The sequence below is a fragment of the Dipteris shenzhenensis genome, chromosome 19, assembly GCF_047967505.1.
Source record: "Dipteris shenzhenensis isolate YYH24624 ecotype China chromosome 19, Dip_SZ_1.0, whole genome shotgun sequence".
Taxonomy (NCBI): Eukaryota; Viridiplantae; Streptophyta; class Polypodiopsida; order Gleicheniales; family Dipteridaceae; genus Dipteris; species Dipteris shenzhenensis.
In genome coordinates, this window is record NC_141614.1 from 11433905 (window position 1) to 11449762 (window position 15858).

General features: G+C 43.4%; 1 protein-coding gene across 1 annotated transcript in view; it reads left to right on the forward strand.

The window, feature by feature from the left end:
- Window positions 1-3522: 3522 nt before the first annotated feature.
- Window positions 3523-15858, forward strand: part of LOC147890071 (uncharacterized) — a 98124-nt gene continuing 85788 nt past the window's right edge. Inside the window, exons 1-2 of the mRNA XM_087390697.1 lie at window positions 3523-3814; window positions 12817-12989. Of these exons, the coding sequence (XP_087246823.1) occupies window positions 3601-3814; window positions 12817-12989 (387 nt within the window). The 5' untranslated portion in view covers window positions 3523-3600. The remainder of the gene's footprint in view (window positions 3815-12816; window positions 12990-15858) is intronic.

Genomic DNA, 15858 nt, shown 5'->3' on the forward strand with positions numbered 1-15858 from the left:
AGGAATATCTTTCTTTACATTTCACAATCAAACCTTTTGTCAAGCTAATGCAATCTTAAGAGAGACAATATTTTAAATGTATCATGGTGAAACCTAGCACCAAGGCCAAAGTATACATTAAAGGTGAATATTATTCATGAAAATATCGACAAATCTACACCATGGAGCTAATAATTTTCCATAATTAGTAATCAATCTTTTCACATTTCAATACTTGAAACTTGACACACATACATGAGCATTTCCCCAAATTTTTAATATAGTTAAGAAGAATAAATTTATCCCAAAAAGGAAGATGATGCAATGACCCAAAAAATGATAAAGACCATGCAATGACCCAATGACCCAATGATATTCAAAGAAAGTTAAAGTATATCTGTAGCCCCCCTACTCTCTATAGCCACCGTGATTTGATAACTAGCATTAATTATGCATACCCTTGAGTGTACCATTGTTATTAAGATCTAGGATCATTGAACATTCCCAAGAAAAGGCCCTATCCAAAAAGTGTAACAAAGAAGAAAACTTTAATAATAGGTTTAAGAAGAGACGTGTTTGCTTTAAGCACTTTTAAGGGTTGTCTTGAAGGCTTCTCCATTGGGCCACATATCATGTCTTTATAAATTATGAATATGGGACATGGACTTTTTCTTTGAAGCAACATGAAAGAAGTCTTTTGTCCAACATTTACAAGTAGCTTTTTGACGAATCGGGCTACCTGAAGTGAATCATTAAGGAATCTCTTTATTAGATTTCACAATCAACGTTTCGTCAAGCCAATACAATCTTAAAGGAGACAACTATCTTGATCAAAACTATCACAAGGAAATAGAGTCCAAAGTTAAATATGCTCCGTGAAACTATGGGTAGAGCTAATAGTTTTCCATACTTGGTAAATACTATTCATGAATAGTTTTCCGCAATTTATAAATACGTGGTGAATACTATCCATGAAATTATGGGTAGAACTATCCATACTTGCTAAATACTTGTTGGTAAATATTTGGTAAATACTATCCATGAAATTATAGGTAGAGCTAATACTTTTCCATACTTGCTAAATACTATCCATGAAACTATGGATAGAACTACATGATGGAGCTAATAGATTTCCATAGTGGTCAAACTTTTCACATTTTGTGACATGCAAGTACATGATATCCTTGGCCTAGTAGAGAGCCTTACCCTTTATAGCCACTCCAATTTCATAACTAACATTAATTGCGTAGGCCCTTCCATGTATCATCATTAATAAATAGAGGATTACTAAACTTTAGACTTGGAAGCCATCTTAACTAGTGCATATTTTTGGGCTCTCTTTAATAAAGATGTAAAGAGCTTCAAAATAAAGTGCTCTACATGCTTTTTTTGTAGAGTGACATTGGAATCTAGTTAAACCTATTTCCTCTCTTGTGAGCACAATACTTTTTGTTGATGTAGTACCATAAATGGTCCTACAACAAAAGTCACCATAGAAAGGCCACGTAAGTGCCCATTTATGACAAGAGACGTGCTCACTTTAAACATAGGTGTGCATGTGCTTTCAACTTCCACATATGATCACATGTAGTAAATTCATGAATGAAGAATCCCATTTCTTTACAAAATATTACGGTAGGATCTTCAACATGTTCCGTCAAGTAACTAAAGAGAAGATGTTTGTCCTATTTCACAAACTTCAATTCCGTAAATCTTTAGTTGTTGAAAAGTCATCTAAAGGAAGCTTTGCCCATACTTATTACCACACGACTATTGCCTCAAAAAGTTGTGAGATTTTCATGTTGGTACCTCATTTTAACGTTGTGAGTGACAAGGTAGAATATATAGCCTTCATTAAAGGATATCCCTCTCCCTTGGATTTACAATCATCATGCTTTAAAGTCTAACTTCTCTTCATATATATTAATGTATACCATGTTACTATCCTTTGAATGGCCCAAATAGATAATCACTTAAGCTATTCAAGTAGGGTTACATAGACACCCCTTGTACAATACAATAATTTTCAACTCTATTAGGCAAGAACATAGGAATTCAATTTGAAATCATGAGTGCTTTCAAGCCCACCATGGTCATTATAGTCTATGATCCCCTTAATTACCAAAATTAATACTCGACCATCATCACTAGTTTATATGCCTTCTTTCTCCTTAAAGGTATGCCCTCAAATAATGCTTTCATAGCAAGAAGTTGAAGTCCATTCACGTTTCAAGGTTTCGTTATTTAGCAAGAGTGTAATACTGATAGGATAGCATTGAAATGACAGGACTTATTCCAATTAGTACTTGTAATCACTATCTTCCAATGGGTACTTGCAAATCACTACCTTTGATGATTTACAATAGTTTATGTATAGGCCTTTAGATACCATAGACATTGTCACGCAATGGGAGTACAATGTCACATGCAATGGGAGTACAATGTCAATCATCTTTATAAAATTGTCATGACTCTCTCTTTGAGTCATATTTTGTGTTGCTTTATTCACCAACTCCGTCATGATTTCGATTGGGGACTAGATCTCTACATTGTAGATTAATGTGGCAATACCATGAAAAGAGTTGCAACCACCATGGTGCAATACATGAGCATCTTTAGAATAGGTTACCGAAAATATGGATGAATTACAAAGTAGCACAATCTTGTGAAAGTACTCTTTGTGAGAGAATCACTTTGCACATAGGAAAATCACTTTGTGCCACTTGAAGCCCCCGCTTCAATTAAGAAGTATGGGTTCCTCATTTGAAGTGGGGTCCCCATAACTATAATAAATATACATGGTACCACGTCTTCTAGGTTTTGGGCTAGTGATTTGGGCATTGGGAGGGCATTGAAGCTCAAATCCTGAAGTCATAGGTTCAAGTCTAGAGCACTAACCCTCAAGGCCTCCATACTTGGTCCAGCAAAAGTCTCAAGGTTACCTTTCGAGGCCTTATACAAGGAGGAAGGAGGTGAGCTGAACCCTCTCGTGCTATCAAAAAAGGATGCTTGGCCCTTGGGTCCCTCCACTCAGGACATATAATGGGGAATCGATCAATTGTGGTTGATTTCTTCACGATACGAAGGAAAGGGCTGGAGGAGCCCTTTATTCCTTGAGCTCAAGAAAGGGCAATTTAAGACTTTCACAAGTGTTAAGGAAGTTGAAAGTGACTACAGGCTCATTTCATGTTAAACATAAGCGGTGAGGATTGACAACATGTTTATTTCCCAAGTTACACACACGGAGCGCATTTTCATAAGCCCCTTTATGGTGAAATTGACCATGTTAATCAAGCGTGCTATTCCAACGAAAAAATAAAAAATAAAAGTAATGGAAAGATTTGGTTACCACGGGCGTATAGCATTTTTAAATAATGATTACTTTATTTTTAAAATTGTTTTTAATTTTCAGTATGTATAATAATTGATAATGTTTTTAAATATGTAACTTATTTATTAATTTGTTACCGGCGACCATTCTACGCTCATCATGTTACTGCTGAGACTATCTAGTAATAATAATTTGATATATATATTGCGACCAATTCCTCGTCTTCATAAACGATTATCGTACGCTGTTCAATCGTCTGTTTGTTGGTAGTTGCTCAGAGGAAGTTGGCTATGGCGCCTTCATCTTCATCCAAGATGAAAATTACTGTCCTTTACGGAGCATGGATCGTTACTATGGACCCTCAGCTTCGCATTTTCCGTGATGGCGCTTTGGTCGTGGAAGGTGACCGAATTAAAGCCGTCGGGCCTTCCGGCGATGTCCTGGCCTTGTTTGTTGCCCACGCCGACGAGATGATTAACCTCACCGGTTTCTGGGTTATCCCAGGTGAATTTTTTATTGGCTAGCCTGAACGATACTCAATTGTTTTGATCGGAGGTCACCGTTATCGAAGAGCGTGTAACAGGCTGTTTAAGCTTGAATAGAGTGGAGAACGCAACGGAAGATTAATTATGAGAGAGCCCGTACGTCGGACACGCCTCATCCTCCAAGTTCTTAAAGATGTAGAGTGTTCACGATTGTAGGCGTTCAATGGCATGGCAATTGTAGCAGTGGCTACAAGAGTGTCGACGACGCGCAAATGAATCGATGAAATAGGAATGCACCTGTGGTTAACGACAGTTCTTAAACCAAGCTCGTCTTGTTGGGCCTTTCAAGATAAATATACTCACAAACATCATTTCGACAATCTCACAAGGAATCTTTAGAAGTATGCCCGTTCTTGCCTTCGATTGGAGGGAAAACTTAATCCGTAGATTTCAAATTGACGTCTACAAGGCTTAAATTAAACTATAATTTGTCTCTGTCCTCGTCTTCTAGGAGGAAAGGGCATGCGCCTGGTACTCCAAGCATCATTTAGCTTTGTTTAACAATGCCCACCATCAGGATACTTCAGATCGACATATTGTGAATTGACATTCATAGCCTTAAGCATCATTTGCTAGTGGCCTCTAGGCCTAGAGTCTATTAGCCTATATCAGCCACCTAATAGGCAAGTTTGCAAGGTCTAATTGGTTGAGTAGCCAATGGCGTAGATAACTTGACATGGGTGCGCCATTCTAGGGCTGAGATAGGGTCGGGCAAGTTCTAGTAGAGCTACTTGGTTGCCATAGATTGACTAGCTAGATACACGGGGGTGCTTCTTTAGCCATCTTTCCATGTTTATTACTTTAGTCCCAGTCAATCAACGAAGGTTGCCAGATGATCTGTGTTGTAGAAAAGGAAAAGGTAATAAACTATGCCAGTTTTCATCAGAAAATACGTCCATGGGTTAAGGATGTGTGCAAAGCACAGACTGGTTTCAATAACATTGGAGTTTATCTCCAAACTTTAGAATGCTCATCACTAGCTACACCTTGGTGAACAAGGGAGGAGAGTTGTTTCACAGAGCTGAGTGGACCCTTACTTCACGAAGAATATTTGAAATATGAGGGACGACATGATGAGCATGCTTTTGCTTCAAATTATAGATGCAAGAGCAGGCCAGCAGGCCATGATGGTAGCTCAAGCAACCAGGAGGGCTTTGGGAGAAAAAGCCAGCCCTCACAACTCTTCAGCCCTACAACAGTGAAGCAGCCAGTGGTCACAAATATGCGCCAGGTTGAAAATGTACGTCAGGCCAGCGAGCAACCGGCCCTTGCTAACTAACGGCAAAATAGGACAGTAGGTGAAAGAATATAGAAAGAAACAGGGTGATGCACGAAATAGACATCAAGGTCACATTGCAGATCTCAATTACAAGGCACTGAAGCTCATGAAAAAGTTGCAGATGGTCAATTTGTCTTGATAAGATACATGAAAACATGCATGCATGTGAGGCATCCATACTGAGAAAGGTCACAGAATGCAATTGAAGAGAGAGCAGTTATGAGAGCAAAGAAGCCACTTATAGTTGTACACACCGATAGCACAGGCTTAACGAATGCAACATCAAGTACCGAGCCACGAATGCACTCACATTTACTCACATTTATGGATGACCTCTCCAGGAAAGTCTGGTTGTACTCCTTGAAGGGAAACTTGAAATTTGTCGATGCTTTAAGAAATTCTAGAGTCTGGCTTGATAAGATTGTGGCACGAGGTTACAAAATGTCAAAGTAACAGACATGGTGAGTATATGCTTGAGAATTTAAGAATTTCTGCAGGATGCATGGAATTGACCAGCAGTCTCTCCATCACTCCACAATAGAATGGTCCGGCTGAAAGGGAGAACTCGACTCTAATGGAGATGGTCAAATGCATGTTAAGGAACATGAATATGCCCAAGAGATACTGAGCTGAAGCTGTTAAACAAGACAGGTCCTATACAGAAGTCCCTGACTCCATCAAGGCATGGTGTGGTATATCTAGTGTGGCCTACATGAAAGTGTTTTCATGTGGTATTTTGTGGTACAGACCCTTCAGGTGGCTTTCTTCTGTGCTTGATGGTGTAGGGAAAGGAGTGCCGTGCAGCGACGTGGAGGGAATTAGTAACGAGAGGAGATTTGGCATCTATCTCTGGTTGCTCATCTATGTGCTCTAAAATATGTGATCTAGTGATGAGTGGTCAAAGTTATGTAGGTAGTATGTAGATGACGGTGCCCTGTGAGTGTCCTGAATAGGTTGGGGGAGTGACAGGTCAAAGGATAAGTGGCAGTAGTCTGGTCCTAGCATAAGGGAGTGGACTGTGAGATCAGATATCTGTGAAGTGAAGACCAAGGATCCGATAACATAGTCCATCACACCATGGCTACCCACATGAGGGCAGCATGCATATACCTCCGATCCTGGCCATTGCTGTAACCTATCGTAAATGAGCAACTCCTTGGGCAGTGCACATGTCCAGTAGATACCTCCCATTGCCTCAGTATGTAGATCCAATGTCTCTACTCATGTCTCTGTATCCATGGTTGAAAGGCAACAGTACCTCTCCTAGATCTCATAATATTTGGGACACCGCATCAAAACATGCTCATCAGTCTCTAACTCCTGTGTACCGCAGAGAGCTAGAGTTGCATGGCACAAGCTCTCATCTTGCATTGATTTGGAATCGGTGGGACGAGGTACTGAGCTGTCCCATGGTGATCTATACCGATGGATCTGAAGGTATCCTAGAGCCTGGATGAAACTATGCTTGCTTAAGTGAAGTGCTCTCTGTAGAAGGCCATCTTGGTCATGTGTTGTTGCGAGGAGGATATCCATGCCCGTTGGATGTATACCCACCATATGTCACCCTAGAGAGAGAGAAAGAAAGAAAGAAAGAAGATTTAAAGTCTTTGAAAGACCGAGGGGTCTATGAGAGTGAAAGAACCTGATACATTGAGTTGAATGGTGGAGCCTCTAAGCGGACGACACACCCAAGACAAATACAGCACAATGATAAAAACATGAGTACATAGGAATGTCTGAACCCATGGAGAGGATAGAAGACTGTGGTATGGCATCACTTCGATGATCCTCTAGAGGCTGGCACAGAGAGAGAGAGAGAGAGAGAGAGAGAGATTTTATTAACAGTCTTCGGAAGACCAAAGGGTCTATGAGACTGAAATGAAACCGCTACAATGGGCTGAAGGAGGAGCCAATAAGCGTGCATGAACACCTATGACGAATACAAAAGAAAAACCCAAAGTCTTGAACATAATGGCATCGATACATAGGAAGAGAACTCTCTAGTCCCTCAAAGTGGGAGCTAGTGGGGGCATCAACTTTGGGAGGGGGGCGTTGATGTGTGAGGCTGCTATGATGGCATGTAACCCGTGATAGATCGTTGGCGACTGTCGACTTGTGTGGTCTCCTGGCTATAGCCATGCGGCGAACAAGTGCCACCGTCACTCTTGTGGGTCGGCCCTCTGGTCTGATGAGCTTGGAGGGAATCGAAGCCTCAGTACGCCGACGAGAGAGAGAGAGAGAGAGAGAGAGAGAGAGAGAGAGGCTTCTTGCTAACTTGTCCTTCAAAACTAGTTGGGCTTGTGTTCCTTGTTGGAGGACACTGACCATATCTTTTGAGTCCCACTCAAGCTGGGGAATTGCTTCTGTGACATGTTCCAGCTTTTCAGCCATGCTCCCATCCTGCCAGCCCACGGGTAATCCTCCTATGCGTAGAATCCAGATGTTGCTGGCCCTTTTCTCCTGTTCTTGTACTTCTTCATAAACATCCCACGTGCTGATTTTATTGTCCATTTTTGCTGTAATTTCCTGTTTTACTGATTTGACCTGAACTAAGTCCTGGACTTTGGTTTAAGCGCTGCTTCACTTTGTATCTGTTATACTTCTTGTATGATTTCCTGTTTTCCTTTATTCTCCGTATTGAAAACTTTCATCTCCAAAGAGGCGAGTCGAGCCTTAGTCTCTCTGAGTTCTTGTTGTAGATAGTAAACTTGTTCCTGTAGGTTCAAGCCTGTGAGTTTGCTGCCTTGCCTTTGATATTTCAAATCATAAGGAGAGAGAGTCGAGGAAAAACCAGTAATGGCAGCAACAGAGAGTTTCTTCGTTGTAGGTGTCGAGGTAGGAGTTGAGATAGCAGATTTCTTCTCCATAGAGGCCTTCGAGAGCTCCATGGCGGCCTATGAGTATTTTGGGGGCCCCTGTGCTGTCTCTGGGCTCAGCTCAGTCTGGGCTGGGCTGTTTTTGCCCCCCCCTAGGCTGCGAACTGCTCTCCTGATCTGCCCCCTCTCCGCGACTTGACCTTGGAGCGGCCGCGACCACTAGGAGGACTTCCCTGCGGCTAGAGAAGTCAACAATGGACTGATAAAGAGCAGCAAATGGGGATGTCTTATCCTCCCCTCGCATATCTTTGGCAAAGCGGGAGGTCTCGGGGGGGAAGTAGCAAACTGCAATAAACAAATCCCGGCTATCCATGTGTCGAATCCGGATCCAGAGAAACTTGGAGTGTGGATCTCTCTGCTCCACTGAGATGGTCCCCAAAGGTGTGGATCTATAAAGGACTGTGACTCCTCCTGATCCTCTAACCCTCCTGTATCCCTCGTCTCATCTCTGTAGGCAGACTCCCATGTATACCCGCTGACTACTGGTAGTGGGTGCTCTGGACTCTGATGTGTCTTTGTGTAAAAGACTATGTCGTGACCTGTATAGGATTCCGAGAAGTTACCTGGTTCTGACCATAAGGTACCATTACAGTTCCAGATGGTACAGGATAGGGTCTCGGATGTCTGGGTCTCATAGACCCCGCCTCCCTATGTGGGAGGAGAGGTGGGTGCCCGATGGGGGCCTGTAAGGAGTCGTCCATCTCATACTACTGCCCACTTCCCCTCTTTGCGGGCGTGATCCCGCTGCTGCAACAGAAAACGCTTCTCCTCAACCTGTAGTGGAGTGAGGTCCTCGTCCATGGAGATTGCTGGCTGGTCTAGTGAGACTGACCTATGACGTAAAGCCAAAAGTAGTGCCTGGGCATCATGGAATCGTATGATAAGGGGCTGCTCTCGGTTGGGGCATGTGAGATGTTGAAGATCATCACCTTGGTCTTCCCAAGGTTGACTGCTAGGTCTCTTTGTGTGCAGAAAACCTCTCTCTAGGTGCTTGTGCAACCCCTCTAATAATGAAGATGATATGAGGACTATGTCATCGGCGTATAGCAATATCTGTATCATGAGGTCAGCTAGAAGTGATCCTTTGCCCCCTAGGCGGTCTATGAAAGATGTGATCTCATCAATGTAGAGTCCGAAAAGGCTCGGTGGGAGGGGGCAACCTTGCTTCACCACTGTCGTGCTCTCAACCCAATCTGACAAACCACCTGGCGCATGAACTCTCCCTCTCCCTCTGACAGACTCATATGGACACATCACACCCAAAATCAAAGTCTCTGGGATCTGCATCTCCTGTAGTCTCTTGATCATGCGAGATCGTGGGACGGTGTCAAAAGCCTTCCGAAAGTCTATGAAGCAAGCGTAGATTTTCTGGTGTCTGGACTTCGCCTCCTCAATGATAGCCCTCAAAGTTTAAGATGTGATCTAGAGTGGAATCCTACCTCCGGAATCCTGCCTGCCCTAGTGCTCGCTGCCCCGTGCCTTTGCATGATTGCTGATCTCCCTCTCAAGTACCGATCCATAAATCTTGACCAATGATTGGCCAATCATGAGGGTGTGATAGTTTATTCAAGTCTTCGAAAGACCGATGGGTCTATGAGACTGAGAAAGAAATCTGATGCAATAAGTTGAAAGGGTGAGCTAATAAATGAGCATCATCGCGTGTGCTAAGTGCTAAGTACGACACAGTCGCATCAGCATCGTCATAATACCAAGTTTGGTCAAATACATAAGATACGTGAGGGTCCCAAAAGGTGTGGGGTATCATGGTGGCTCAACGATGGGTGGGGCTGTATTGGCATGAAGCGAGTGACAGAGCACTGGCGACAATCTATGGATGTGGCCCGTATGACCTCCTGGTGATGGCTCTGCGTCTGACAAGGGCCATGGTAACCCTTGTCAGTCGTTCCCCGGTCCTGAACATGGATGGGATGTCACCAAGCATGATATGTGCATTTGTCCTCGGTCGAGTGTGTTGTGTCGTTGGCTCTGGCTCTCTACCTCATCGACTACCCGTGGTTTGATGGTATGTGTGATCTCGCTCTGAAAGAACTCCATAATCATACTCGGAGATGAGTCTGACTGGGTACCCTACCCTTGTCTGTGCAGTGTGAGTAGATGCTCTCTGTGCATAATTGCCCCATCGATGAAGACAACAAGGATCCTTGGTCTGGGTAGATCTAGAAAGAGATTTGGAACCATCCCTAAAGAGATAGTGATAGCGGCCTCAAACTCATAGTATACAGGGCATTCGAAGGTGAAGTGTTCCTCTCAGACCGAATCTCCTGTCGATCACACAGGGTGTAGATTCGACTTTCCCTTGGTACTCCTTCCGCTCGTCCACTCTCGATGCGGGGTCGATGTGATGAAACATGGAACTATTCGATAGAGATCCTCAATAAATGTGGGAGGTGGATCTAGGTATACCCTAGTGGATCAATGAAGCCCTCCTCCGAGATGCACAAGTAATCCTTATAGAAGCTGAGCTTCACTGGGAGCCCACTTGGTGCCAACCAGAATTTGAATATGTGTAGCTATCTTGGATGACTTGATTGACCTCAATTATATTTGAGTGGGGTAGATTTGGGGTTTCGTCTGTCCATGTGGAGCCCAATCTCTCAAACCACCTGGTGTGTGTGCATACCAGCATCTCTGATCACCCTTAGCTACTAGGGCCATAGAGGAGGATAGTGCTAGCCATGGTAGTCTACGTCACCCTAAGGTACAGTAGCCGCACTCTGTGACAGTATAAATATGTGATAAACTGAAATGCCGCATCAAGCTACAACGGAGGTGACTCAAACTCAGCGTGAATGATTTGGTGGGGAACTGACGGCTTGCTGCGGATCATCTGTGATAACAAGAGAATGTGGAGCCGATCTACCCTAGCCCAGTCTACATCTGGGAGATCTGACCCCCAACAAGGCCTGCCATACATGCCTGCTAGCCGGACCAAGGAATCAGAAATGAGAGCCTTGGTCTGAGAGTCTCGAAATTGTGAGTGGAAGCACTGTCTCTCCACCTGTGGACTAGTGAAGCATATCCTTTGCTCAAACGGGCCTGCATCACTGATGTTATCGTGAAAGTAGGGTCAGAGAAGAGAACTCCCAAGTATGTGTATGATGAGACAATGTCAACCGGTGATCTATCAAATGTGAACCGCTCTCTATGCATAGCTATTCGGGATGTGTTGAAGATCATAACCTTGGTCTTACCAAGGTTGACCCTCAAATCATGTGACTCACAAAACGCATGTAACGCATCGAGATATCTCTGGAGGCCCTCTACAAAAGAAGATGATAGCACACCATGTCATCTGCTTATCATAGGATCCGAAACAAGGAGCTTGGCGAGAGGGCATCCAGCCCCCCCCCCCCCCTCTAGTGTCTCCATAAAGGTCTCGAGCTCGTCTATGTAGAGGCCAAATTAAGTTAGTGATAACGGGCAACCTTGTTTGATCCTAATAGTTCTCATGATCTCCTTTGTCCATCTAGCTCCTGTTCGGACTCTGCTTGAGACCCTCTCGTAACGTGCCATAACAGCCCATATGATCTCCTAGTCGTAACCCAGCTCCTGCCATTAATAAGGTAGGCTCTTGGTACTGTATCAAAGTCTTTATGGAAATCCACAAAGCGATAATAGACCCTCTGTCTATGTGCCCTGGATTCCTATATGACACTTCTAAGTGTGAGTATGTAATCCATGGTCTCGTGGTCGCATCGGAATCTGTCCTACCCCTCTGCCTGAGTCCCTACATCTCTTCGAATTGGCTGACCTCTGACTCAAGTACTTATGCATACATGAGATGTCCGATCATGATGGTCCTGTAGTTTTTTGGGCTCATGGGCTCCCCTACCTTATGAATGGGTATGATGGTGTTGAGAGTCCAGGTGTGTGGAAAGCCAAGACAGACTGCATCATTGAAGAGCTTTGCTAAGATCGGGGCTAGGGTGTCTATCCCATATGCAATAAACTCGGTGCATAGTCCCTCATGATCTTTTGCTCGGCCATTATGGAGCTTCAATGCTGCATCCTTGACACTATCCTTGGCGAATAGAGTGCAGGAGGTAGGACGAAGTGAGTGCGAAAGGTTAGGGGCGGGTTGGTGGGGAATGTTATACATTGTGCGTACATAGGTGTGCCAGATCTGTGTGTCTATGAGGGGTGCCAGGGATTTCTGCTCAAGGAACGTCTGCCAAAAGTCCTTGGAGTTGCTGCTAAATAAAATGTTTATTAACTCCTCGTTTCAACAAACAAAGGCCTGCTTCTTCCCGAGTAATAGTCGATGATAGCTACACATTGTCTCTTGTTCGCTTAGAATGCTATGCTTAGTGTCGAATCTAAGTTGGCAGCAAAGGGCCTTGCACTCACCATCATACCAGCTATTGCAGGGCATAGAACCGAGGGGCAGATTACAAGTGAAGCAGGTAAATTGGATTTTTTAACTCTTAAAAGAAATCCAGGTGTAAGGAAAAGCATGGAGGGTAGCCTTGCGAACTGAACATTTGATCAGAGTGGCGCGGTCCTCAAGTAGTGGTATGTGATCAATGTATGTGAGTAGTGTGTATAGGTGTGTGGAATATTTGGGTGAGAGATTATGGTCAAAGTGTATATCATGGTAGGTGGTGTGGGCGGTGTCGTGAGAGGCAGGGTGGAGATTCTGGAGAAGAGATAGGTGTGATCTGCTCCTGGAGGGGGCCTTTAATAAGTTGAATGCTTTGTGTGTGTGTGTGTGTGAGAGAGAGAGAGAGAGAGAGAGAGAGAGAGAGAGAGATGGCTTATTTAAAAAGGTTCATTGTTTACAACCAGGACTAATCAACACACATGTGCATACCTCCCAACAGCTAGCAAGGGGTATTGCAGATGATGTGGACTTGTTAACATGGCTACATGAGCGCATTTGGCCTTTTGAATCACACATGACTATTGAGGACTCCTACTTGTCAACTCTTTTGTGTGGCATTGAACTCATACATTCAGGGGTATTTTTTCACTTCCTTTGTCACTTCTTTTACCTCCCTCCCTAATTCTCTCTCTCTCTCTCTCTCTCTCACACACACACACACACACATACCACACACTTTGTTTTTTGGGTGAAATCTTTGATTGATTATATTATATGAGTAGCAACCTCAAAATAAGGTGCTACAATTACATCAACTGAAAATTTCAGTATATGCCAAAAAGACCTCATGATCTATGTAGCGGGTCTGCAAGCAATCAAAGAAAGATTGCTGCAGAGAACGCCTAAAAAAGCCAAACAGAGAGAAAGTAGGATCACCAAAGACTTTACCATTCCTATATGTCCATAAAGTCCATAGTGCCCAGTCGCGAACCCAAACGAAGAAAAGATGAAACTCCGGTCTGGATGGATGAAACCCAAATAGCCAGAAGAACTTTCCAAACGGAACAGATGGGAATCTCGTTTGCAGGCGCTATTGAAGTAGATCAAAAAACTCATGAGAGCACGGACAATGCCAAAACAAGTGAGGCACAGTCTCTGAAGACGCAGAACATCTGTGTGCAGGAGCAATGTGTCGATCAGCTAATAGCTGTCTAGATGGAAACACTTCCAAAAGAACTCGCCAAAAGAAAACCTGTTGTCGAAGCGGTACTTTATAGGTCCAAAGTTGCTGTAATCTTTTCCTCCACCACTTGGCTAGGCGATGCATTAGCCACACAGAATCACCTCTCTCTGAAACCCAAGGTTGAGGCAAAAGGATTTTACACAATGTAGGTACAATAATCTGAGATAGCCTCAAAGGACGAGAAGAGGACCCTGGAGAAGTCAAAGTCCAATCTTCCAGCCGGTCCTGGAGTTCCAAAGGAGGAATCGGAACAAAAGACGAAAGCATAGAAGTAATTTGTCGCCACAAAGGACGATAATGAGAGCCCAATCCATATGTAGTGGTTGCTAGAGAAAAGGGGAGCACAGTCCCATATAATGCATACATTTTTACAATCCCTGCATCATCTATAACATCAGCAACCGAAGTGATGCCTTTAAACGAGACAAAGTAGGAATGTCGAGGTTCCTGTAAAGCCAAGGGAGGGTGAAACACTTTCGACCAATGAATGCTTTCAGCTCTTAAAGAATTCCCAAGCAAAGATTGCCGTCCATTCCATTTCAGATGAGAAAGAACATGCTTCTAGTCAAGAAGCAAGCAGGAGACAAAAGGGCAGCCAGGCAAAGTGTCATCAGTGCAGCCAAAAAAGAAATCCCATTGATTAAGTTGCCAAAGACCAAACGCAGAAATACTGATATGAGTGACCAGAGTCCTAATCATAAGAGCCCAAGGCTGATCACCTTGCAGAAATTGCAGCAACATTTTCCCCCTGTGGGCAAGAATATGCACATGAATATCCGTGATGTTCAATCCACCATGCATCTTGGGAGAACAAATGTGATGCATCGAAAGCAGCCTGAGACTTTTTCTGCCATGTTTGAATCGCCAGAAGATTTCCATAAAGACAGACATGAAAGATGTAAGATCTGCCTTAGTGAACATGATCAATGGCAAGTAAAATTGAATATATGGCACAAGGATGGATTGCACTATTTGAAGACGAAGGTGCAAAGGCCAGGTTGCCAGTTTCCAATACTCAAGCTTTTTCCGAAGCTTAGCCAAAACCCAATCAGTTTGTTGTCGGCAAGTGAGTTCCCACCCCAAAGGGTAACCAAGATGACGAACAAACTGAGTGGGTGGAATGATATCCCGGGGCCATAATAGACTATGCCAGTCTTTGGAATGCAAAGGGAGTAGCTTAGACTTCTGAAAATTAACATGAAGACCAGCTGCCGAACCATAAACAGAGAGGGCCTGCATTAAGGCACCAAGATCATGGGGCGTATTCTTCGGGGTAAAGAAAGAATCATCAGCATAAGCTTGAGCAACCATGCTGCGATTATCATCCAATTCCAAGCCATGAAGTGATCCTGTAGCCACAAGATGATCAATATATTGCATCATAGGATGAGTAGCAATGGCATACAGTAAAGCACTGAGAGGGCATCCTTGGTGGACCCAACGAAGAGTCCACTCATCAGAGATATCCCCAGAAAGGATGCCGCATTGCTATCTCTGTAAATCCAGTAAATAACCTGCTGCATTTTTGGTCCAAACCCCAAAGCTCACATAGTTTGCGAGATGAAATCCCATTGAACTATGTCAAAGGCTTTTGCAATATCTACCTGCAAGAGTAGAACATCCTGCTGCTTGTATTTGGCATATTCAATCCCAATATAAGCATTGGCAATGTGGCATGAGCATGATTGGCCTCCAATCACCAAGTGAATCACATAGTTTCTTTTTTGGAATCAGCTTTAGAAGATCCTTTTTCCATGACACAGGCATCTGCTGATTTTGCCATGCTGTATTTACCATTTGCAGCAAGGTCAATTTAAGAAGATCCCAGAATGCAAGAAAAAATTCAACAGTGAGACACACACACTTTCATATTTTTTCGGTGAAAATATTGTTGCTTTTATAATACAAGATGAGCATCCCAAAGCAGGATATGCTCAAAATACATGAAGCAAAGATGTCAATATTTGACAAATATACAACCTGATCTAGAGACCCTGTTTGCAAACAATCATAAAACGATTGTTGCAAAGAGTGCCTGAAGAAAGAGTAAGCTGAGAAAGTTGGGTCACCAAAAACTCTAATATTTCTCTTTCTCTCTCTCTCTCACACACACACACACATTAAACAAAAAGAAAAGAAATTTTGCATTAAGAAAGCATTTACATTCATAGCTGTCCCAGAGTGAGACAGCTACAACTCATAACTAAAAACAGCAATTAAAAACTTCCAATTGGGCCCGAGGAAGGTCTCCAAGGGAATGAGC